The 27,316-nt window shown below is 33.1% G+C and overlaps 1 protein-coding gene across 3 annotated transcripts in view; it reads right to left on the bottom strand.

Moving 5' to 3' along the window:
- The window catches only part of Abca5 (ATP binding cassette subfamily A member 5), a 76,851-nt gene that overhangs the window by 6,550 nt on the left and 42,985 nt on the right, over positions 1-27,316 (bottom strand). For 2 of the 3 annotated variants that reach the window (XM_063258754.1, XM_063258755.1), the window contains 13 exons: positions 22,333-22,534; positions 20,210-20,379; positions 17,803-17,930; positions 17,295-17,432; positions 14,281-14,394; positions 11,258-11,428; positions 10,145-10,258; positions 9,618-9,752; positions 8,896-8,958; positions 7,901-7,992; positions 770-896; positions 378-495; positions 194-285 (listed from right to left, as the gene is read on the bottom strand). In XM_063258754.1, coding sequence (XP_063114824.1) covers positions 194-285; positions 378-495; positions 770-896; positions 7,901-7,992; positions 8,896-8,958; positions 9,618-9,752; positions 10,145-10,258; positions 11,258-11,428; positions 14,281-14,394; positions 17,295-17,432; positions 17,803-17,930; positions 20,210-20,379; positions 22,333-22,534 — 1,664 coding nt within the window. The remainder of the gene's footprint in view (positions 1-193; positions 286-377; positions 496-769; positions 897-7,900; positions 7,993-8,895; positions 8,959-9,617; positions 9,753-10,144; positions 10,259-11,257; positions 11,429-14,280; positions 14,395-17,294; positions 17,433-17,802; positions 17,931-20,209; positions 20,380-22,332; positions 22,535-27,316) is intronic. The other variant, XM_063258756.1, reaches the window with a different exon arrangement.

Below are 27,316 nucleotides of genomic sequence, written 5' to 3'. Positions count from 1 at the left end.
CCTTGGTTATTAAATAAGGAATGATGTATACATGAAAATTTCCCCATGTGTATTATTTTCAGAAGTGATCAGAAGGATAATTTCATTAGGTTACACTAAAAATTCTAAAAACAAAAGTTTGAGCATCAAACTAATTTGTCAATAATAATTTAAAAAGAACATTCAAAATACTCTCCACTCTTATATATCATACCTGGCCTGAAGTTGCCTCAATATCACCAACTAAAATATTAATAATAGTGCTTTTGCCTGCACCATTTGGACCCAACAGTCCCAAGATCTCTCCTAAAGGAATTGAAAGGAAAAGATCATTATATTGAAGTCAAATTAAAAATGTAATTACTCTTGGAAAAGTTATTTAAGAAAAAAATAGCAACCTTTTTTCACACAGAAAGAGATGTATTTGGTTGCCACCTTCTTTACTTTTCTTGAATGAAGAATATCTTTCTTGTCGTCATACTCTTTATGCAAACTGCTAACTATAATGGCTGGTTTCTAATAAGGGTAAAAGGATTTGAAAAGAGAATTTTAAAAAAAATACATGCTTCCACAACAGGCTGGACATTGCTAAGGTGATTATGCACAAATAAATTTCTGCTTATAGCTGAAATCATGGCTTATTTAAAAATAGGTTGATAAAAATATTTTTCTCATGCAATATTTTTCAGATTGATTCACATGCAAAGAAAATAGCTTTTATATTCATTACTAAACACTGGGCACCTATCGTTTCACATTTAATACGACTTGGCTATAAAGACTAAATTACCTCCTCGCAACACTGGCAACTCATCAGCTCTTTGACTTTCAGTCTTTCTGCTTTGACATCTTCATCTTCAACCTCATTGTTCAGTGGTTCTGGAAACTTCTTATTTCTGGACTGTGTTGAAAGAGTCCTAAGTATATAATAGATTTTCAAATCATTAAAGTAGTAAAGAATATAGTCACCATATAAAGAAAAGATTTTATAAAGCAACAGCAAATCAAGGGTTATTTCTAAAAGTGGAATTATAAGGGATTCTTTCATAGTTAAAGAATACTATCTAGGGGAAGAGCTAAAGATGGCAGAACAGTAAGCAGCAAAATACAGTTTCCTTGAGAGAAACAGCTCAGAGGCCGGAATAAAACATCCTGGAGACGACTAGATGAAGACAGATCCTCTCCACTAAAGAGAAAGGAGCCAATCAAACTTGTGGTTGTGGCGCTACCACTGGAGGCACTCAGATTCACAGCCACGGCACTCTCACTAGAGCCCCCAGACTTGAGGTCATAGTGTGCTGAAGTTGGGGGTTGGCAAGCCCAAAGGAGAACAGAGCCAATGTGGATACCTGCACTAACCAGAATAAGATCCTCCCACAGGAAAGGGGCGACCAACTGGAAGACATATTGGAATCAGGCAGGATAGGCATGGACAAGAAACAGCAGTGACTTCAGTTGGTTGCCCCTTGCCCAGAGCAGATTGGTGGGATCTGCTTGGGCTGGGTCACGTCCCTGGCCAGGACCCAATAGCCAGGGATGGAATTACTCCCAAAGTCATCCCAAACTGGTTCTGTATGCGTCACACACCAATGTGGTGAAGCCCTCCGCTCATGGACTGGCTCAGAGGGAAGGGGCCAGCATACACTGCCCCTGCTTGCACCTCTATGACCAATAGCAAACTGGAGAGCAGAAATCCCTAGCCAGCATACTTCAAGGAAAAGGGCTGAGACCTCTATTTTATACCTGCATGGAAGAAACCACGACAAGAGACACGACAAGAAAACACGACAAGAGAAAGAAATAAGAAAAACCTCCAGCCTCCAACACAGCAAATATTGATCCAGAAGAGGTAAATACAGAAGAGACTGAGGGAAGCAAACATGCAATATCAGACACAGCATCAGCTGACATAAAGATGTATCTTCGTGACATTATAGACGAGCTCAAAACTGAAACATTAATTCAAGTAAAGCAAGATATAAGATGATTAATAAAAGAAATGCTAAGCACCTCTCAAGAAGACACAGATGAAAGAACGGAGGAACACAAAAAAAGGAGAGAAACGTTCGGTGAACAATATAAAGAAAACCTAGAATACATAAAACAAATTCAAAGAGATTACAAGGAAATTAAAAACTCCATCAAAAGCTGGAAAAAATTAATCTATAGAAACTATAGATTAATAACAAGACTAGAAGATAGGTTTGCAATGTGTGATTGTGAAAGGAAAGATCTTTTAAAAATAACAAGGAAACATGCAGTAACAACACAAAGGCTAGAAGACAAGAGGATGTCTAATTTAAGAATAAAAAATGTGAGTGAAGAAGCAAGGGTAAACACAAAGGAAATACAAAGGCTATTCCAGAAATAATTAAGGAAAACTTTCCAAGCATAGGAAAAGGAAATGATATTCAAATGTATGAGGCATATGGAACTCCAGCCAGCTACAACCAGAAACAGATCTATACCCAGACATATAATAATCAAGATCCTAGAAATTCATCAAAGAAAAGTATAGGGAGCAGCTGAGAATGGGTGCCGCTGTCCTGCCCCTCCCACCTGAGGGCATTTTGTGTCAGCCTACATTTCTCATGATCCTCCCCTTGCCTACAATGCGCATGACGTAAGCACCTTCCCACTTCAGCCTACATCTCCCAAAATCCCCTCTTGTTGACATCACATCTGCTTACCTATGTGCCTACGTATGACTTCCTGCTAGTCTGATAGGCCCACAGCATATGAGGAGATCCAAGCCGGCCTATCCTGTAAGGCCATGTCCCCTTTGACTCTATATAAGCCATGTATACTTCCTGAATAAACGAGACTCGATTGGAATCTCATCCTGTCTCCGTCTCTCTTTTCTCTTGCCCTGCCCTTCATCCCTGTCCCCTCTCCAGGGGAGGCCTACGGACCGATCCGTGGGATGGATCAGTAGCCTAAGTACCTGCCTTGCAAGCAGGTGGTCATGAGTTTGATCCCCGGTACTGATAAAAATGAAAAATACAAAAAAAAAACCAAAACAGTATATTAAAAGCTGTCAGAAAAAAGAAACAGATATAAAGAAAAACCCATCAAAATCACAACAGACTTCTCGACACAAACCATCAAATCAAGAAGAGCTTGGAGCAAAGTATTCCAAGCCCTGAAAGAAAATAACCTTTGGGCTGGGGATTTAGCTCAGTGACATAAGCACCTGCCTGGGAAGTGCAAGGTCCTGCATTTGATCTCTGGTACAAAACAAAACAAAACACCTCCAACCCAGATTGATGTACCCTGAAAAACTTCTCTCAAAATTAATGGAGAAACAAGATGCTTCCATGATAAAGAGGAACTGAGGGAATTCGTGACCACCAACCCAACCCTACAAAAAATATTGAAAGACATTCTAGATAGAGAAAAAAATACCAGGATTTCAGGAATAGTGGCAGAGTGGCCTCAATGAACAGGGCAGACAGTAGAATGAAGGAGAAAAGTAGACAACCAATGGCAGAAAAACAGCATAGTAGAATGAGGCAGAGAAGGTTGGTTATCATCTCTTAACATAGATGGCCTTGCTACCTTAGCAAAAAGAAACACAGGCAGTGTAGATCAAGAGATAGGGTCCATCAAGATGCTCTATATAGAAAATGTAATTAACCTGAAAGAGGGTTTATGTACCGAAAGTCAAATATGGGAAAACAATGCTCTATGTGACAGGGAACCAGAGAGAAATAGGGGCAATTCGACCAGCACCTGTAGATAGGTTGGAAAGACATGATACTTTTGTGCAGTACAGAACTACTCACCTATAACGAAAGAAAACCTAAGATCAAGCCCAGGGGTAAAAAGGTTCAGAACCACTTAGGTACATAGCAGACTACCCCCGCAATGTAAAAACTGAAGTCAATTGGGTGGGACCCAAAATGTGCAGTGCACCCTGTGGGAGTGAAAGGGGGAGGAATTATCTAAAAAAGCAAGGCAGAATATATTGTTAATAGTGTATCAAGATTTAAAATCCACATTATTTTCACTGCTCTGTTTAGATGGATCACGTTCTGTTTCAGTTTGTCTGCTTGTACTAGATTTGTGGGCACAGATAGCTATGCCAAAAATAGCAGGATATATTATGGTAATCATCCTTAATTTCCTATTAACTTAATCTGAAGCCCTGTATAACTTACATTGTCTTATTATGACTGATCTTATTGGAATCTGGTTTGTTAGATTGCTGTTTTGTATTGACTGATTTTATTCGAATCTGTTAAGATTAAGAGTAGCGAGTCTGAGAGTACAGGCAACTACACTACACTAGGATACCCACTGTGGTTTGATTATTACCTGCTTTTGAAGTCTTACAATGTCTCCAATGTTTTTTTATTAATAATGTTATGTACTGCTATATCCAGTTATACTATGCCTGATGATATAGACAATTCTATTGAAGGTAAGAGACATCATAGTAACCATTGTAGATCACTTGGTATTGTGGTTTTATATGACTTTTTCGTGTCATGTTTTTCTAGGGCTTTGCTTTGTTTTGTCTTGCTTTGTTTTGCTTTTCCCTCTAATACACATAGGATAGATACATATGTAGAGATTCATGCACGTGTAGAACTTATAAACAGTTTATAAGAACTGATTATATAACGCATGATGAAATGAACAACTACTTTGAAGAAAAAGAGACACTACAGTACCCTGTGCCGATTCTGGAGCATCATGATGTGAAATCCAGCAATACTATTATTCTTTATTCAAAGTGATTTTAATCTGTTTTGTTCTGTTTAATTTCAATGTACATGAAGGTATGGACAGCTATTTTGAAGAGAATAAGAGACACAATGGGGGTAGCCATTGTTGACTTCCTTATTGTCTGGTCTTGAAGGCCTAAAATGCCTTCATCATCCTGTTCAGATCAGTTTTATGCTATGTTGTTTTGTATGAATTCACTGTATATGAAGATATGGACAACTATTTGGAAGAAAACAAGACAATATGATAAGATAGTGAAGCTCTCTAGTTGTCTTGCTTTGAAATCTATGTCTCTTACATTGCTTTCTTATGTTCTGTTTTGTTGTGTTTAATTTTACCCTCTTTAAAATAAAATTAAAAAAAAGAATACTATCTAAATTCATTTATTCAACTCTATGATTAGTATGTATTAGGTACTATTTCATAGAGATGAAAAACAATAGTTGTTGTCTTCACAGGAAATATAGCCAAAGTATAAATAAAATTGTCAGAAAGAAAAGAGAGGGCTGAAGTCAGAATCCACAGGAATAAGGCTTTAATTACGTTACAGGTTGAAGATGAAATAAATTGAGCATACTACACAAGGCAATGATGAAATCATTAGCTATCTTACTGACAATAACATCAAAAGAGGTAATGGGGAAAGCAGATTATAGGAAGTTAAGAAATGAATGGGAGGCAAAAGGCTTTTGGCTAGGAAAGGGAAAAAGAGTTAAAAGTATAAGACCTAGACAAAAAAATTTATATTCAAATTTATAGATTCTCCTAATTAAGAAATGTGATCCCTCTCTAGAAATCAACTAAAAGGTATAGAAAGAGAAAGCTGATCAAGCAACATTCTTCAGTATACAGAATAAATGACTCAGGTCATAGGTGAGCCATCTCTTTGGGATAGGGAAAAACCAAGAAAGATGGAAAATGTGTACAAGTTTGTAGAAACTTTTAATGAAGTCCTCTATGTTCTGAGATAGGTGGCAAGATCTCCTCCTGGGAAGCAGGATGCAAGGTGAGGTGCTATTAGGAATATAAGGATTACAAAGAAAGCTTGGGATAACTCCTGCGTGAAAGGGATAATAAGGAGATGTTAACTCAGAAAATATGATAGGCTAGCAAACAACATCAAAAAAGAGCTGAATCTATGTGGGATGAAATATGTAGTACTATCAAGTGGCTCTTTGTTTTTTCTTTAATATATACTCAGATTAACCAATAATTATGTTTTTTAGAGGATAGGTCAAAGAAACATTGAAGCTGGGGTTGCAGAAAGGAGACTAAGGTGATGAATCATGTAAACAACTCTGGACAGAGGAATAAGTAAAGAAAAGGAACTGGGAGGATAGGAGAAACTCAAGACTATGAAACTACAGAGGAAAAAAAGTCCACTAAGCCTTAAAATGAAAGAGATGGGAAGAGGAAAAGTTATTGGTGGAGTTGGTCACTAAAGCTTAAGATTTTATATATCAAGTTAAGAGCAGGAATAGCATGGCTCTGATGTAAGGAAATAAGTAAAATGGGGAAGAAATAACAATGACTGGTTTAGAGAAAATCAGAAACTGAGTGGTTCAGGTGTTAAAAAGGTTATGCTGAAGTCTTCTGAAATTTGAGAAGAGATAAGGGAGAAGAGGAGGAAGGAGAGCTAGATGTTAAGTCCTCTAATAAGAGAATATCTAATGGTTAAACCATTATACATTTATCTATAGTAGTTGATAACAAATTTTTTAAAACTTTCAATGATAACAAATAGCCCCCTGCAGCACATACACCATAAGTTTGCAATTACTGATCTATAGTTTAAAGACTTTTATGTGCCATTATTACAAAATATGTAAGAACTATAAAGAAGAAATTTAAAACTAATTTAATTCCAATAGCAATGGTTTATAAATGATATTCTTAAATTCAAAATAACCTGTGAAAAGAAAGTACAGATTTGGAGAAAATATTTGCAAATCATACAGCTGGATAAGGAACTTATACAAAAAATATATTTTAAAAAACTTATAATTCAATAATATAAACACAAATAACCCCATTGCTAAATGTACAAAATAAATTGAGACATTTCTCAGAAGATCTAAATATGGACAGTAAGCATATAGAAAGATTCTCAACATCAAGAATCACAAGGATAATGCAAATCAAAACCACAATGAACATCATTTCATCCTACAGAATGGCTAAAATTAAAAAGACAAACAATAACAATATTGGTAATGATGTGAAGAAAACAGAATGTTCATACATTCTAAGTAGGAACAAAAAGTGGTACTACCACATTGGAAAACAGTCTAACTCCTCAAAATGCTGACACAGTTATCATATGACCCAATAATCTCATTTCCAGGTATCTACCTGAAAGAAGTAAAAATACATGTCCACATAAATATTTGTGCACAAATGTCCACAGTAATATTATTTATAAGAGCCAAAAAATGTAAATAACTCACTTGATGAGGACACTGATAAAAGTGTGGCATACAAGTACAACATAATGTTTTCTCAGCATAAAAAGATAATGAAATATTGTTAATGCTGCATGATGAACCCTTCCAAACATTATGCTCAGTGTAAAAATGTATATGATACTTTTATATAATTTATTATCAAAATCCTAACAATTTTATAAATGATTTTCTAGCATAAAAATATAAAAATAATGTACTTACTAAGGTGAAACATAAAAGAGTTAAAGATACTTAAAAGTACTTAAGAGAACCATCATTCTGTTTTGGTTTAAGTTTTTCAAAATGTATTTTATTATTTTTCTTAGAAAATTATAAAATATATCATATATATTTAAAAATATTGAGTATTTAAAATATTAAATATGCAGTATGATCATAAAAAAGACAAAAACTTAAATTTCACTGGATAAGTGCTGTTAGGTTTGCAAAAATTAACATAAAAAGGAAAAATATTAACGCTGAGTAACAGAAATCAGACTCCCCTCCTCCAAAAAAGAAAGGATAATATATTGCATAATTCTGAAATGTTTAGGATAAGCAAACCTTATAGAAAGTAGACTGATAGTTACATAGGGATCGAGTCATGGAAAGAGGAATAGGGAAGTCACTGTTAGGGTACAATGTGTTCTAGGAATACTCCTGCCTTAAAATTAGGTTACTGATGGCTATATAATTATGTGTATTTACTAAAAATACTAAAACAACAATAACAATAGTTAACTAACCTGAAAAAGGGATCCTTTCTTATTGATCTGCCACCATGTTTTTTCTCATAGTACTGTAAGAGGAAAATCCACAGTACACACTGCAGGTAAGGCTGAAAGAAGATCAAGACTGAATCTAAATGAATTGTCATTTTGTTTTCATTTTTCTTTTAACAACAAAACTAAGAGCAGGTATATAGTATATGAGCTTTCTTACCATTTCCAAAAATATAATCACATTTTTTTTTAATCTTATCATGGTAAAAGACAATACTGTTATTTTACTTTATTCAACCCAGGGTCTCAAATACGCTCAAGCACAAGATGTAACTCTGAGCTATACCCATCCTAAATTTTAATATAAACTAAAGGTTTTTTTGCTGGCAGTTCTGGGGCTTGAATCAGGAGGCAAATACTCTACCACTGACTTACATCCCTAAGCCTTTATTAAACTTTGAGGCAGGGGTTCACTAAGTTGCAGAGGCTGGCCTTGAAGCTGTGATCCTCCTGCCTCAACCTACCAAACAGGTGTGGTTACAAAAATGTACCTCATTCCACTAAATACAATTATGTTTCTACCACTGTAATTCACATTTATGGTCAGTTTCATAAAATATAACCAAACACAAAACCTTTATTTTTGTCTCTATGGAAGGCAGAACTATAATTAACTAAAATTCTTTTTTTTTTTTTTTTTTTGTCTTTTTCCTTTTTATCAGTACTAGGCATCGAACTCACGCCTGCCTACTTGCAAGGCAGGCGCTTATGCCGCTGAGCTAAATCCCCAATCCCTAATTAACTAAAATTAATAATGAAAAAAATTAAAGTGGACAGAGTAAATGAAAGACACAATAGATACACTACTACTGAGATGCAGATTACCTAGAATTAACACATCTGACATTTTATATACTTTTTTAATACAACAGGATAAAATCTAAACATAGTTAAAACAAGTCAGCAGAATTCTTAAGAGTAACATACTAACACAAACAAGATTTTCTGTTATTTCTTACCGATATAACTGCCACTAAAAGCCTATCCCATGGATTGTATACATCTTCATTTTTCCAAGAAACCTAAGATGATATGATTTTTAAATGTATATATTGGATATGTAGACACATTTAAATTTAAATTTTAAAAACAGTATTTTAGAGTTAGGAAGATTTTAATTTAAATACGAAACAGCTTATTAAAGTGAATTAGAATCTCCCTCTAAAATATTTCTATGAAAGTAGGTAATTAAATATATCAAACTGAAAACAAAGAGAATGGTAAATAGAATTAATCAACAACCCTAAATCAAGAATTCATAACCTAATTTTTTTCTAATCACATGGAAATTTCTTTTAATTATGCATTTTAATAAATAAATCTGCTTATTTTTCTTGGACAGAAGTTCTTACACTTTATTCTCTCATATCCCTTTATATATTTTTTGGCCTTTCAAAAACTTCTAAGAACAAAAGTCAACTGAAGCTAAATCATACTTGAAATTAACCATTTTGAGCACCAAAAAAATCTAATAGACACAATCCTGTACTTTAACAATTTACAGTTGGACGCATTTGACTGGACCCCTAATTATTTTCGTTACTGCATTAAGAATTTTGTAAGTAGCAGCAGTTAACCTAAACCTGAGGCATTTTAGTATTTTCAGTACAAGTACTAAGATCCCAAAATTTAGGCAATCTGCACTTACGTTTTAAAATACCAAAATATCTAAAAAACTTACCTTTATGAAAGAAATGAGGCAACCTAAAAGTGGGTAGATTGGAATGACTAAGCAAAAGGTGTAGTAAAAAGCAGCTGTAACTCTGTATCCCATAAAAAAAGTTATTTCAGTGAGTATTATACAAGTCAACGCCGTCTAAAGAAAAAGAAGAAGAAAATAAGTGACGAAGTGTTTAGAAACTTCATACAAACAACTTAATTGTAAATTGGTGCCTCCACATTAGCTTTGCTTCCAATCATCTAATAAAACGCGGAGCCAGAGAAGATACTTAGCCAGGAAGCGCCAATGCTGATAACAGTACTAGTTGTCTGTGCCTACTATCTCTACCACACGTTAGTCATTAAATGCTTTTAATATCATTCCTTCATGGAATGGATGATGTGGAAGATAAACATAAAAATATGTTGCCAGTTCTTCACCTCAATTATTCACTTATAAAAGATGTAATATTTTTTACTACTTTTATGAGTTAATAACTTTTAAACAAGCTGCTATGAAAAACTGAAATAATATAAAAAGTGACTTACCACAGAATATATAAATGACCAAAATTCTTTGGTATTTAAAATTTTCTTAAAGGTGAAAGAAGCAATATAAGTGAAAAGAATAACTGATGGAACATAACCAATAAGGCAAAAAATCTGTAAATCAAAAATGTGTACAATTCTATTAAAGTCTGAATAGTCAGTAATACACCATATAAAATACCATAAACATACTAAAATATTAAGTAAATTATTCTCCAAATTGCATTCAACAGATCATTCTAAAGACTATAAAGTTGTGCTTACTTGAAAAGTTATTAACCTTACTTCTACATCAATTAAAATTACATTGGTTCTTTTTTTTTTTGGTACCAGGGATCAAACTCATGACCTTGTGCTTAACAGGCAGGCGCTTATGCCGCTGAACTAAATCACCGGCCCTAAAATTACGTCTTTAAAATTAATTATTAATATAGTCCTGAGTAAGTCACTTAAACTGAAAACTGTGTAGGATTTTTTAATACCTGGCAAAATGCTCTCTCTCATTGCTTTACTATAAAGACCAAGTATAGTTGGTTACAACTTTATCACTTCCAGTCAACTATGGGCTACTACTTTAATATATCACATTTAATGCATTAGTATCAACGTTTGTTATTTATTTGCATGGCAGAAATTAATATATGAGGTCAGCATGACCTCAGACAAAACTGTTAAGTTTACTTTCAAACAACCTTACCTAGCTCTATTTTCCTGTTTTCCTAACAAAATTCATTTAATAAAAGGATCTATCATCATTTACATGTGGACATAGAATGTGTATTTTAAGCCATATTCTGAACTATGGAATAAAAGTTTCTTCCTTGTGAAACCATGCTCAAGCATAAGAACAAACAAGGAAGACATGTAGGGAGGAATATACTGTAGTATGAATGATTACATACAAGTATGTACATGATCTCCATGAAAGATCACCTCAGTTTCAAGAAATTAATTTTAAGTCATAGTAAGCTATTGTTTTTAAAATAATTAAACATTTTCTTTCTAAACATTAATAATATTCATATTATTTATCATAGTTGTGCACAGGTTTTAATTCATTTTTAGGAGACATTTTATACATAAATAGCATAAGCATAATCGAGGTTAACTTACCACAGCAAGGAATTTTACAGGGTCAAAGTATAATCCATGATGAAATGCAAATAAACTTCCTAGCATTAAAATAAGAACAACAAAAAATAAGGGAATATCAACAATAGCTTGTCCAATCCAATATGCAGATGGCAAAAGACCTGAAAGTTTAAGCTGAGTATAAGCTTTGATCTAGAAATTAAAAAGAAAAGAATTTTAATTATAATTTTATATATTTTATAAAGAAAAACTAGCAAATCATTGTAAATTCTTAATTTTATATCAAAAAGCAGGGAGACACACCAGGCCTATAAGTACTAAAAGTTTTGATAATAAATTACAGATTACACTTAGTCCTTAATTTGGCTCCTTATTTTTGAGATACAACAATCTCAACAAAAATTTTAAAGATACAGTAAATTTAAATAAGAAAAAGACTCTCATTTTTAAAAACTAATGTTTAATATACTACTGGCAAACTGCTAATTGCCTCTGGCTTTGCAAATGGCTTCAGATCATAAAATTTTATATATAAATTATATGTCTACCATAACTGAATTTTTATGTATACTAACAGTAAGCTTAACTGATCAGTTTTCCTAGTTTTCCAATATTAACAGGCTCAGTATTTGAAACTTAAGAAATCTTTTACAAATTCAAATACCTAACAATCTTAATTGATTTATTCCATCAATAAAAATATTTACTTCTAATAATTAAAGACATATATCAAAAAGCAAGCTATGAAGTAAGACAAGGGAACTAAGAAATAATGAGCTAAAAAGAAAAAGGGAAAAAAATAGGTAAGTATTATGTTCAGTGAATTATAGGAGCATCAGATATGTAAATTCCAGTACAAGTTTAAAAACATAAACCAAATGATATGTAATTATTTTGAAGAATTCAAGCTTTTCTCATTCATACAATGCTGAGTGGAAATGTAAAATGGTGTATCTGTTCTGGCAGAAAAATTTGACATTTTCCTATATAACTAAACATACAATTATCAAGTCAGCATTTACCCTAGAAAAAATAAAAACACAGGTTTACACAAAAACCTGCATACAACTGTTTGTATCAACTGTATTCATAATAATAGCAGGTGAAAACAATCTACATGTTCTTTCCTAAGATGTATCCACACCAGGGAATACTATTTAACAACAAAAACAAATGAAATACTGATACATATAAATTAGACGAATCTCAAAAGCATTAGAAGAGTTATGCTGAGGCAGTGGTGGCAAACCTGTGGTGTGGGTGCCACAGCAGACTGTTCGTATCACAGAAAGCTCTAGAAGGTTTGCCATCATTATGCTGAGGGGAAAAAAAAGCTAACCTTTAAAGCATACTTATTGTCATTCTATTTATAAATTCTTGAAATACTAAAATTAGAAAAATGGAGAGTAGGCTAATGGTTCCCACAGGTTAAGAGGAAAAGAAAATGTGGTTAGAAAGGAGCATGTGGATGTGGTTAGAAAAGAGCAACAGTCTCTGTACCCTGACTGAAGCAATGTTAGTACTTATGACATGACCCTATAGCTTGAAAATGAGTTGAGTTTTCAGGACCTTGATGTATCATTTCTCACATTTGAAAATTAAGCTACTATTATCTCAAAATAAAAAGTTTAAAGAGTTTTAAGTTGAAAAGAAAAATGTAACCACCTAATAAATTTTAGATTTGAGTTGTGGCATAATGGATTTTTATCTTTAAACTTTTCTATATTTTCTAAATTAGTACCAACATGTATACACTCATAACAAAACAAATATATTTTAAAAAATCTCTTGAGACCTATGTATTACTTTTACATTAATTTTCAATAAAAATTTTTAAAAACATTGGAATTTATGAAAACATTCAAATTCTCTAAAATTTAAAAAAGCGCTTAAGTTCATTATTCATCACATTTGTAAATTAATTCAGATAATCTTGCTTTCAAATTAAGATCATCATGGAGAGGATAAGAGTTTTGACTAGAAGAAAAAGATACAATTTAGCACAGTGGTATAGCAGAAGATTTTGAATAGTCAAGAACTGTGAAGATGGTTATATGTCTGAAGGAAAACCCCAGAGAAAGGTACAGAAAAGATAATGAAACAATACTATCAAAGAACCTCTATATAATTAAGGAACTTTCCTTAAGGTATAGTAATGAAATCATTTTTCATTTTTTTTTGTTTTTTTTCCGCACACATAACAAGGAGTAAGTGTCTTATATATTCAATACATTCAAAGATTCAAAGATTGTAATTCAAAGATTACAAAGGAAAAGCAGGTCAGTGTGCTTGATAAGAACATAAAAGAGCAGCCAGGCTTTAGGATGCACACCTACAAATCCAGCTACCTGGGAACATAAGACTGGAAGAACGCAAGTTTGAGACCAGACTCAGGAATTCAGTAAGACCCTATCTTAAAACACAAAAGGAACTAGCAATGTAGTTCAGGGGTAATTTGGCTCTGGGTCTGACTCAGTAATCAAACATGAAACAAAATAGACATGAAAATTACAAGTCAGTTCCCAGACCCACCATTTAAATAGACTCAGACTAAGTAACTTAATAGCTATACTCCCATACTTTTATTTCCTGATCTATAAAGTAGGTTATACTTTACAGAACTTTTTGTTGTAAAGATTAGGGAATATAATTTTAAATCACATACTCAAGTGATAAATATTATAATAAACATATTTATAATCTTAACTTTCTCTTTAAATAATTGTATTTAAGATTTATAAATCACGCAAACGTATTTTTATGACTTTTTCTTCTTTTGTGGTACTGGGGATTGAACTCAGGTCCTTGTGCATGCTAGCCAAGCTACAGCCCCAAAAATGCTTGTTTTGTTGATTTTTCTTTTTTTTTTTTTCTTGCTTTCTTTTGCAGATAGGGTTTCTCCCTAATTCAAACTGGTCTTAAACTTATTATGCAATCCTTCCACCTCAGTCTCCTGAGTGCTGGAACTGTAAGTGTGTACCAACATGCTCTGCTGACATTTCTATTAGTAAACTAGATCTGCATTTTAAAAATGTAGTTACTACCTTATGATTCTCTGCATTTTCCATAGCAAAGTAAGGTGGCATTGCAGTAACAATGATTCCAAGTAAAGCTGCTTGAAAGTATAGCTCAATTTTAAAAACTATGTCAGTAATTTCCTAAAAGATAAACACAGTAAGAAATACAACTGAGAATCACCTTACAAAATCATAAGTAATAAAACCTCTCAAGGAACACATTAGGATATCAGTCCCAAGCTGAAAGAATCAGTTTATTAACAGGTAGTGGGGGACCATAAAACTCTGCTAACTAATTACATAGCCATATAAGCCCAAACAAATCATGTACTCTCATTTCTTAGCTAAGACACCGAATACCCTGGTATACAAATTAAAGTTCACCATTCAATAAAAAATAATATGTATGAAAAACAATTAGTATATCCAATAGTTGTACTATCCAATGATAAATATCTAGAGATGATCTTCTGCACTCCTTACATGTTGCATGGACTATATGCTTGCTGGGATCTTGAGATGTCTTTCTCTCCCCAAACTCAACCTCCTATGGAAACAAGAACAACTTCCCCCAAGCTGGGGAGACTACCACCCTACAGTTCTTTTTTTTTTTTTTTTAATCAATACCAGGGATCGAACTCACGACCACATGCTTGCAAGGCAGGCGCTTATACTGCTGAGCTAAATCCCCAGCTCCTCACCCTATAGTTCTTTACGTCCCTAGCTGTTCTGAGGACCCAAATACAGTCAACTAACTTTTCCAGACAAGTCAGTAACACCTGGCATTCCAAATGAAGATTGTAGAAATACAGTATCACCCTGCAATCCCACGAAGGCCATCCTCTTTATTCTTGTTCTGTGAGACAATATACTCGTGGGGCAGGGTAAAGGACTCACAATGTGCCTTGCAGCTATCTTAGCCCTGGCACAGCATTCCATGAGATGATTACTACCTTAATCATTGACTCTCTGAGTTTTGTCTTTCATTGACTTTCTGAGTTTTGTCATGTACCAAGAAAGCCAATTTCTTAATTTATGCTATGTGATAAAATCTGCTCCAAATTCAAACATATGACAGTGGGAGGCCAACATTGCACCCATAAATACGTAAATGAAGTAGTAGAATAGAAATTAATGATACCCTAGTTGAATTTTATCATGTAAAAAACTGATAAAGAAAAAAACTGGGATCACTACTAAGACTGTATTTATGACAGGCAGGCACAGACTGGATCATCACCCTGGCATCACCTGGCACTAAGCCTTAATGTTATTCAGGTACAAAGTGTCAGTCTCAGCATGAACTGAATCACAGTACACCCAGCTGGTGTCCGCTTAAGCATCGTGCAGTAGTCCCACACACGTGAGGTGCTAGAAGCATAGTCTCATGTATAAAAGAAGAAAAAACATCTTGGTTGTTCCGATTCCAAACATTATTCCTATTACAGTACAACGTTTCTCATACTGTATTACCAATGTTTACTCATTTGTTCCTTGACTATAAATGTCTTAGTCTCTTGCTATTGATACATAATAAATGTTTAAAAAGTATCTAGCTACTGAAAGCATTCAGTGTCTAAATGAACATTAAGAGAAGTAGTAAGATACTGCTGAAAATAATAATGCATAATGTTTGAGTATGCAATACTAGCCAAGTAAATTTTATTTTTAAAAAAGTCAATATTAAGTACAGTAACCAATAATACAATAAAAATTTATGCTTTTATAAAAGGTAAGGATAAAAAGAAAAACAGAACTACTATTTTAGATACTCTAGGAAAGCAAAACTTTATGAAGGGTTTGGTAAAGTGAGGTTAGGATTCAATTTGGTAGAAAAAAGGTAAAAACCAAAAGGAAAAAAATACATGCTTAAGTAAATAGAACTGACAAGAAGAGACACACATTTTTAAGTAAATTAGTACTTTAGCATTAGAAATTATTATAACATGCACAGAGTAACACTTTTATAGAGCACATGACAACTAGATACCTATATGCAAAAGAATGAAGTTAAGACTTTGTTATTGTATATATAAAAACAATAAGCATAAATCCAAGTGCCAGAAATATGAAGCTGAAATAAACCACAGTAATAAGCCTGTTTACCTTAAGCTAGGCAAATATTTAACTATGACATTAAAGCATAAGCATAAAAAACAATTTCATCAAAATTGAAAATTATTTATTTAATGAGGATTGTTTCTCAAATATATAAATTCTACAATTTAATCATAAAAGAGAAAGTATCCAATTTTAAAAAGGCAAAGATTTGAATAAACTTCTCTCAAAGGATATACAAGCAGTGAAGATTCTCAGTGTCAGCAGCCATCAGGGAAATGCAAATCAAAATAAAAATGAGATACCTCTTTATACACTAATGACAACAGAAAATGGAAAGCATGTTGCTAATTTCTCAAAAAGCTAAATAAATGTAAGACTTGTTATATGATCTAGTAATTGCACTTCAACATATACATCCAAGAGAAATAAAAACATATGCTTCTCTAAAAACTTACACTTGAATGTTCATGGCATTATTCTCAATATCCCCAAAGTATAAACAATTCAAGTATTAAACAAATGATGATGGATTTTATTAAACATATGATTTCATGTACATATATCTTATACACTGGAATATCTGGATACTTTTAAATGAAGTACTAACATTTGTAACAGAATATATGAATCTACTAAACAGTATGCTAAATACAAGAAGGGAGACAAGGAAAGTCCTATACTGTATAATTCCCTTAATGTAAAATGTCTAGAAATAGGAAATCCACAGATATAGAAAAGTATACGAATTGTCCATTTTAGGGGTAGACATAAGGGAAAATGAAGCATGAGAGAAAATGATTATTAATGAGCATAAAAGTTTGCTAGGGGAGCAACAAAATATCTAAAACTGTTGTGATGCTGCCAAATATAACTGCTTCACAAAAATAGTAGTACCAAAACAGAATCTCTTTGGATATACATATATATGTATATGTATGAATTATGCTCACATTACTTTACCTATATATATTTTCACTTACTTGAAAGAATGGGGTACTCCAGACCTGGATGTTTTCAGTCACATTTAAATGATAAAGATAGTAGTTACTAATGATGTTCAACAATACAGGTAAGGAATGAACCATAGTACTGTTGAAAACAGCTGTAAAACTATAGTCCTATAATTAAAAAAAAGTAATTACATACTTTATATAAATATAGGCAGATATGTTATTGGTATATGCCAAACAACATGATTCTCAATAAAATTACTTCAACTAATCATAGAATACCCAATGACAGATAAAAATAACCTGATTTAGAATGTACAGGTATTTTGATACTTCATGTAAAAGTGTAAAAATAAAATTAAATTTCTTACAGATTTATTTGTATTGATCACTTATCAGCCATAAAACATATTATAAATAAACATGATTAGCTATTCTAAAAGTAGATTCTAACTCTCAACTGATGATGTCAATTCAAGAAACAGTTTAATCTTTTATTACTCCTAAATGAGTATTCATGCACATGCATTATTCTTACCTTTTCCGAATGTACCACATTTAAAGCTGCACTATGGGGAGCAGCAGACACATAGTCACTGTCATTAAACATCATCACCATTATGTTCTGGTGTGTGAAAAAGTTAAGAAGATCACTGATATCTGATTCTATTATTAGAAAATAAGCAAATAATAAAGGATCAGTTTTTAAAAGTTATAGACACTATACTTTTAATAACAATGGAAAGAAACCTCTCTTTTTACAGAAATATTTTATCTTCATCAGCTGAGACACGATTAAGAGCACTGACTCTGGAGCCAACTAGCCTACACTGAAATCCAAGTTGTACTACATACATTATCTGTTCTTCAAATAAGTCACCCAGATGCTCTAGACTTTAGTTGCTTCTTTCATAGAGTGAGAATCCTACGTATATCTACTTTATATGTATAGTAGTCGTGAGCATTAAATGAATACATTATGAACAGGGATATGAACATCACCTGGTACACAGTAATTTGCAAATTTTACCTGCTGCTGCTACAATTATTGATAACATTGAAAAATTATAACAATCACTTGAAATTTGATTAAATAGTGAAAATGAAAATTTACTTGGCAATTTTTTTTTTCAGCGAACAACAGTATTGCTAGATTTTATATCATAATGTTACAAAATTAGCATTGTCTTAGTGTCTCTTCTTCAGAGTATGTGTTCATTACATCTTGCATTATATAATCTGTTCTCGTAGTTTTTTTAAAAAAATCTTCTCGTGTGTGAATTTCTACATGTATATCTATCCTCTCTGTATTATAGAGAAAAACAAATCATAACAAGACAGCAAAACAAATTCCTAGAAAAACATGCAATGAATAAGACACATACGACCACAATATTAGGTGATCTTCCGTAGTTACTATGCTTTCTCTTGTTATTTTCAATAGATTTGTCCACATCATTGGGCTTACTATAGTTAAACATAGTATTACCTAGCTATTTTTATAAAAACACAACTTTGAAAACATTGTATGACTTGAGAGCTGTTAATAATTAATACCAGTATGGATATCTTTTACATCTTGTCATCTTCAGAGTAGCTGTCTCTACTTTTAGGGTTGATACTATCAAGCATACCAAATTCAAATAAAATCAGCCATTACTTGGCAATTTTATGTAACAAGATTAGCACTAAAATCAGAAAGATACAAACTAGGGTAATGTAACTTCATTTTTCAAAGACTTTAATGTTTTGGGCAGACAAGTTTTGTAAGTACCTGCATAAGTGTCTTAACTATGTAATTCAAACACATAATAATAATAATTCAAACACATAATCAGGTGGTCTTCTTCTAAATGACCTGGAGTCCAGGGCAAGATTTGGAGATATATGTACTATCCCCAGATACACATTGAAAATGGTGAATTACAGTACCATACTGCACTTTAGTTATATGAAATGTATATTAAATTGAAAATAACCTAAGTAATAGAAAAAGTACAAAACATAACATTCCCCCCTACTTTTTTTGGTACCACGGATCAAACTCACAACCCTGCACTTGCCAGGAGGAGCTTATGCCACTGAGCTAAATCCCTGGCCCCACATTTCCCATATAAGAGTAATTTTTTACCTTAAATACATTTACCCAAGAAAGAATAAAGATTTTGTAATACATTTAGCATCAGACTTTAAAAATCGGAATTGGTTTTTAATCTTTTCAAGAACCTTTAAAGTATAAAGTTACTTATGTAGATGAGAGTTATGAAGCAATTTATCACGCAAAAATAAAGCTTTGCATTCGATTTTAAGATTCTGAAAATCAGAATGCTTTGTCAGTTTATTCATTTAAACTTTACTCAAGTCCATAAAAAGTATAAAAAATGCTTTTTCCAATTTTACAATTAAGTATTATATTGTAAGAACACCAACAGTGTCCTAAAAATATCAGCTCCAAATTTACTTGATTACAGATATTTACATCTAAGGTAATTTTTTTTTAGTTGTCACAAATTTTTCCAATAGTCCTTGAAAGGATTATTTACACATTTCTATGAATATGTATAATATAAGGGAATTTATATTATACATTGTAGCTCTTTCTAAAGAAAATCTTACAACTTCAAGTCAGTCTTGCTCATCATGAACTTTGAGAAAAAGCATGTAGCCAAGAAAAACGTTGCTACTATTTTAAAAAGGAATCTAATGATTTAAATAGTATAAATTAAAGAGTATTTTTTAAACTATCAATACATTTAAATCACGTTCCCATTTCTGTAATGTGCTATTCAGCATCAATAAGGTAAATACTTCACTCAATTTAGACTCTGTCCAAGCAGACCATGCTTTTATCTTAAATATATTTCTAAAACTGAAACTTTTAAACTATGTATCCCACAACTCCCAGCCTAACCAATACACATTCACAGACCTTCACACACTCTTACCAGTAGAATTTTGAAGAAGCAGACTTGTTTTGTATTTATGAGGGTCATCTCCAGGTTTTAGAAAATACAAATCTGGAACAAGTTTGATAGGAACCACAACATTTTTAAAAGAATGATGTACCAAAAACATGAAAATCTGAACTGCAAAAAAAATTAAAAGCAGAAGCAATCTGAAAAAAAAGAAAGAAACAAGGTTTAGCAACATGTAATTAATTCTAGTAAAATCTTTCTTAATACTCTTACAGATTTTAATCCCAGTTAAAAGGTAGTAACTGGAAAAAGCCAAAACATAAAAGAACAAAGAAAAACCTTTAAAAAGAGTTACTATTGAAAACGATCTATGATAATACTGGAGAGAAAGCCAACATGACAAAATTAAAAGTAGGGGTATGAAAAGAAAAAAAAGTTTATAAAAGTATGTTTAAGATCTATCACCCTTAAATTGTTAAAGGGTATGTAAATATAATAGTTGTAACTGCTAAAGAATCAGACACTGTTATAAACATGTATAATTAAATATAATTTATTTTTATAATTTACTTTTTATTTTTGTATTTTTGCAGTATGTAATGACTATTTACAGTGAGAGTCGGTACTGGTAAATGACATTTTAATTCTTTTTACATGCCTCTTCTCTTCCTTTCCTTTTCCCTTCCTCCATCTTGTTTCCACTCTTAATTACGTATATTTTAAATCATGATTTTCTAAAGCATAGTACATTTATATACAGCTCTGTAAGGAATCAGTGCTTTAGATAAGGGGGGAAAAAACCAAGATTAGATAATACTTGTAATCTCCAGGTTAAAGTTAGAGAAAAAAAATCACATTACCTCTCAGGTGTTCTTACATACTTGTCAACAATGCTTTAATTGGTGTAATATTAGATATAATTTTCCTAAATGTATGTGACCAAAGAACATTTTTTTGTTCTGAATTGGATATGTTCCTTCAAATTTACATGTTGAAACTAATCTCTAAACTGATGATGTTTCAAAGTGGAACTCTGGAAAGTAATTTAGGTAGATGAGGGCATGAAAGTGTGGTCCTCATGATGTTTGGTGCCTGACAAAAAGGACCCAAAGCCTGTATGAATGTGCTCGTTTGCATGCTTTCTTCTTATTTACAGGAGAGGTCGATATGAGTGCACATCGAGATGGTGGCTTTCTTCAAGGCAAGACAGCCTTTATCAGACAGGTACTCTAAATCTTATACTTCTAGCTTTCAGAAACATGAGAAAAATTAATGTCTATTACTTAACTGGCCAAATCTACGGTATTTTATTATAGCAGTCTGAATGAAGGCACGTCTGTTGTTTTCAAGAATATTTTCAGAGTGGTTTTCAACTAAATGAATTGAAACATGTTGACTTAAACACAATTTTTTAAAGTTAATACTAACAGGAATAAATCAGGTATTTGACTGACATCTGTTTGATACTGGAATAAACTTACTAAAAAAAGCAAATCAGTTTAGCATAAATACCCTATTTTTGATTATTAACCCAAGGTATAGTATACGAAAGTAGTCCATGATATTTCCAAATAAGCCAATTCCTAGCACTCTAGGGTGAGAGGGTGATAAATGAGAAAGGTTAAATCTAAGTCAATATCTTATCTCTATTAGTTACCCTTTTTTATATTTTAGTTTTTTCATGATAGTTAAAAATTATTTTCCTATTATTTACAAAAGTGATTACAAAATTTACTAGTGGGTGGTTAAAGACAGCAAAGGAATATATGTAAAAAAAATGAAAGAATCAACAACAGTAATTCAAAAATTATACAATTAGTATGAACTGTCATTTCCTCATTTTAGAGTTAACATGGTAAATGCTAGTTTAAAAAAAAAGACAAAAGATCTATGGAGATAAAGTTACTATAATTATTTTTTCTACCATTGTAAATTATCATTTTAGTATTTCAAGATTACATAGGTTATTTACATATGCCAACATATAAAAATTTAAGATAGCCAGGTGTGGTGGTATATGTCTATAATCTCAACACTGGAGGCTGAGGCAGGAGGATCTCAAAAAGACCACACCAAAACAATTAAGACAGTAAATCCAATTTGTATCCTTAAAAAGACAATACCTCAGGCAAAAGAAGGATAATTATACTTACACTGATCTCACTGATTTACTTTGACGTTTCAAGGTAAGACAATGAAACTTTGCTATTGTAGACATTTGCTGCTTCCAAAGGTTCATGGTACTCGGTAGAGAAGCTTTGGTTTCAGAAAGAATAAGTAGACTCTGTTCCATTTCATCAAAAGATTTTGAATCAGTTTCTTCCTCTGGTGCCTTCTGTGTAAATACACTGAAATCTATTTGCCAAAATAAAAAGATAATTGTAGTGTATTTCTTAGAAAAGGTGAAAACTTCCAGAAGCATGTAATTAAAAAAGCACCCTCATTGGGCAGTGAGGTAGAAAAAACGGAACTCTCATACATTTTGACATTATCTATAAAAGTTGAATTATGAGTATCTTACAATCCAGGAAATCCCCTATTACCTAATAACCCTAATAGAGATATGTATATAGGGATCCCAAAACACATGTACATTCTTAGCAGAGTCAGGTTCAGAATACTCATAAATTCAAGAAAGATTCAAATGTCTACCAAAAGGTGAATGAATAGCTGTAAGTTATGTCAATAATAAAATGATTTAAAACAATGAAAATTAACTAACCACTGTACATCTACACATAAAAATATGGTTGAATAACACAAACATAGTACTATGGGAAAGAGGACAGATACAAGATAGACAAACTGTATTATATTACTAGTTCAAAGCCAAACGGGGTCCATACTCATATTTAAGATTTTTCTTTATCTCAGCAACTATATAACATTCAAAACATTTATGTGAACTTTTTCCTTTCTGACAATTTAACCTCATGTTCTCAGCAAACACCTGACTTCTCTCTTTTCCTGACAGCCCCCTCCTGGCTTTATTTCTCTATTAAGTTTCAGACTCAGTTTAGCCAACTGTTAGACTTTCTTCACAGCTTCAGATTGTGAAAGAATTATAAGCTAAATGTCTACTTCAGTACCATGTCCTGGTACTCATGAAGCTACACATAATCAATGGCAATGTGATCAGACAGATAATTAATACAACATTTTTCAGAACTGTGACTATAATCTCACTCAGCTTTACCTTTTATATTTATTTTCAATTATATATGAATATTCTACATGTAGTTAAAATAAAATTTCTTTGTGTTGTATATTGAAATTCTATGAGTTAAAGGACAAGTGATTTTAATGACAAGAGTAAAATGATACATAACCGATGATTATTCATTTTAAATTTTAAAAAACTACTCAGGACTTTAAATCCAAAAAGATACTGAAAGGTAAGGCAAAGAGAATACACTAGTCAAACAACTTCAGGAAGAATGTTATACCAAATACATTACGATGAATATATACATATTTTAGTCTGAATACTACCAAAAATTAAAGTTTAGATTAATTTTTATACAGTTGTTCAGTATACTGGCACTCACAATATAATATTAAACAAAACCTTTTGGAGGTTTTCTTTCATTTTTAGTTATTTAATTATACCAATGCCACAAGGCTTTCAATAAAATATTTTATTTTGAAATCTTCGAGTTTGTATTTCAGATTTTCAGAAGAAAGAAGATCTAGGGAACACATGGGCCATCCTGGCAGGCCTGGGTCACCTGGGACTGCCGCTGCTGGGCCCGCCATTTGGCCGTGAACACCTAGGATGCCCCAGCAAGACCTAGCTGCCTTAGACTGCCCCGCTGCAGGAACACTTGGCCTGCCCCTGCAGGCCTGGGTTGCCTAGGATTGCCTCTGCTGGACCTGCCCCTAGGCCGTGAACACCTGGGGACACCCACAGCATGACTGAGCCACCTTGGACTGCCACCACGGCCAGTCCCTTGGGGAACCCACCCACCTCCTGGACCTAGTAATGAAGTTGATCTTTGGATCCAACCTCTTCTCCCAGAACCTTGGATTACAGAGAATTACTGTGCTGGCTGGATGGGAGACTCAGGAATCCCTCACTCAAACAGAAGACCTTAGCAGGCTCCAGTCAGAGATCTGCAGTGGGTAAATAGGAGCAGAAATGAACCTCCCCCAAATTGTAAGACCCTGAGGAACCCAGCAAGAGTGGGTAATCTCCTCCTCCAAACAGAGAACATCAGACGGGTTGAGGAGTATGCCAATAAGGTCTCTCCAACTTGGAAAAATTAAAAGAGCTTCTAAGACCCCCAGTGGCACAGTAGTGCCTCAGCTGACACAAACACTATCGACAGAGATCTAGTGACCTGCAACAACCTGAAGACATAGCAACAGCAGGAACTAAGAGTTGATCTACATCAATGCTTCTAGGCTAGTTAGCCCAGAATGAATACAGAACTTACGCAACAGGCAGGGCCTCATACAGGGTAGGAGAAATTCAGGTAAATGACTCTCCTCTACATTGTGGTACTCAGCAACCGGACAAACATCAACTACACACGTGGAGTCTAAAATTCACACTACAGATGGTTGAGACTGCTGGGATTGAAAGACCAAATATTTACCCAAAAGGTGAAAATGACAAAACGAAAAGGCAAAATGGCATCTCAAACATCTAGTCCATCAAGAGCAAGTACAGGCGACATTGAAAGAGGACTTTAAAAGTTATACACCAGTAATCTCTGAAAAGATAGCAAATGAAGTAAAGAAACAAATCCATGAGGCTATAGAGATAATCAAATTAGAAATAATGTCTTATGTAAAGACAGAAATAACAACCTTAGTAAATAAGTTGCTCAACATAGCTAAAAAAGAAAAAGATAAAAATAAATATAGGAGCATGGGAAATTGATTGAAACTTTGAGTGAACAATGCAGAAAACAAGCAGAATCCATGAAACAAATTCAAAGAGATAGCCAAGAAACAAAAAACTACTGAAAGCTGGCAAAACTGTTTAAATGAAGCTAAGGATAGAATTTCAGACCTTCTGGACAGGATCCTAGATAGCGATCATGAAAGGGTAGAACTTATAAAAACAACAAAGTAGCATGAAATGACAATCCAGCAGTTTCAAGACAATGCCAAGAGAAACAATGTAAGACTAATAGGCATCAGTGAAGAGGAAGGAGTCAATGCAAATGACATAGCTAAACTATTCACAGAAGAAATAGCAGAAAATTTCCCACACATAGGGAAAACATTTAATATACAAATAAGTGAGGCATACAGAATGCCAAAGAGTCAATCTACACCCAGACATATAATAATTAAGTTCCCAGACATAGAGCATAAAAACAGAATACTAAAAGCTGTTATAGAAAAGACACAGCTCACCTATCAAGGAAAGCCTACCAGAATCACGGCAGACTGTTCAGCACAATCCTTCAAGTTAAGAAGACAAGCTTGGAGTGAAGTATTTCAACCCCTAAAAGAAAACAACTTTCAACCCAGACTGATGTACCCAGAAAAACTGTCTTTCAAATTTAATGGAGAAACAAGATACTTCCATGACAAAAAACAACTAAAGCAATTCATGTCCACCAAACCAACCCTAGAAAGAATACTGAAAGACATGCTAGATAGAGATAAAAATGACCACAATCCCCAGAAAAACAACAGAAAGAAACTACCAGGCAGGACAAGAAAATAAAGGAGAAAAGCAGGAAACCCACAATAGGAACACAACATGGCAAAGTCAAGTCAGGACATATCAGTGTTATCCATAAATGTAAATGACCTTAAATCACCTATCAAAAGAAACAGATTGAGAGAATGGATCAAGAAACAGGATCCTACAACATGCTGCACACAAGGAACAAATCTAACACAAAAAGAAACTCATAGGTTAAAAGTCAAAGGATGGAAAACAGTATTCCATACAACAAGAATCCAGAAAAAAGCAGGGGTAGCAATTCTGTTTGCAGACAAAGGGCCCTTCAAACCTAAAAAGGATTAAAGAAGGCCACTACATACTTGTAAGTGGAAAACTATAAGAGGAAGAATTAACAATTATAAATATACATGCACCAAATACAGGAGTACCCAACTATATAAGACAAATACTAGTGGATATGAAAAACCAAATACACAACCCAAATGTAATAGGAGACCTTAACATCCCACTGTCACAAAGAGATAGATCAACTAGACAAAAAGTCTGCAAACAAAGTAACAGAACTGAATCATACCTGTGAGTGAATGGACTTAGCAGATGGTTACAGAATGTTCCACCCAACCACATTAGAATATATATTCTTCTCAGCTACACATGGAACATTCTACAAAATAGACCACATATTAACTCATAAAGCATTCTTAACTAAATGCAAAGGTATTGAAATTATCCCATGCATAATATCTAATCATAGCACACTAAAATTGGAAATCAATAGCAAAAAAACCTGCAAAACCTGCATAAATACATGGAAATTAAATAACAACCTCCTGAATAACCAGTGAGTTACAAATGAAATTAAAGAAGAAATAAAACAATACCTACAATACAATGAAAATGCAGATACAACATACATATTCAGTGCATAACCTATGGGACGCAATGAAAGTGACCTAAGAGGGAAATATATAGCAATAAATAGCCATATAAAGAAAATGGAACGAACACAAATCAATAACCTAATGCTACATCTCAAGCTTCTAGAAAAGGAAGAGCAAGTCAAACCCAGAGCTCATAAAAGAGAGGAAACGGTAAAGATTAGAGCAGAAATTAATGCAGCTGAAACTTAAAAAAAAAAAAAAATACAAAGAACTAATGGATGAAAGAGCTGTTTTTTCGAGAGAATAAATAAAATTGATAAACCCCTGGTCAACATTATCAAGAAAAAGAAAAAACTCAAATCCACGTAATAAGGACTGAAAAGAAGGAAATCACTACAAATTCCATGGAAATTCAAAAGATCATGAACACCTACTTTGAAAATCTCTACTCACATAGAGTAGAAAACACAGAGGAAATGGACAGATTTCTATGAACATATGAACTACCCAACCTCAATCAAGAAGATATAGCAGTTTTGAATAACCCAATATCAGCTACTGAAAGTGAAAATGTGATTAAAAACTTACCAACAAAGAAAAGTCCAGGTC

This window comes from Cavia porcellus, unplaced genomic scaffold (genome assembly GCF_034190915.1).
Source record: "Cavia porcellus strain 051 isolate PalLab524CR breed Dunkin Hartley unplaced genomic scaffold, mCavPor4.1 scaffold_12, whole genome shotgun sequence".
Lineage (NCBI taxonomy): Eukaryota > Metazoa > Chordata > Mammalia > Rodentia > Caviidae > Cavia > Cavia porcellus.
This window is presented reverse-complemented; position numbering and strand designations above follow the sequence as displayed.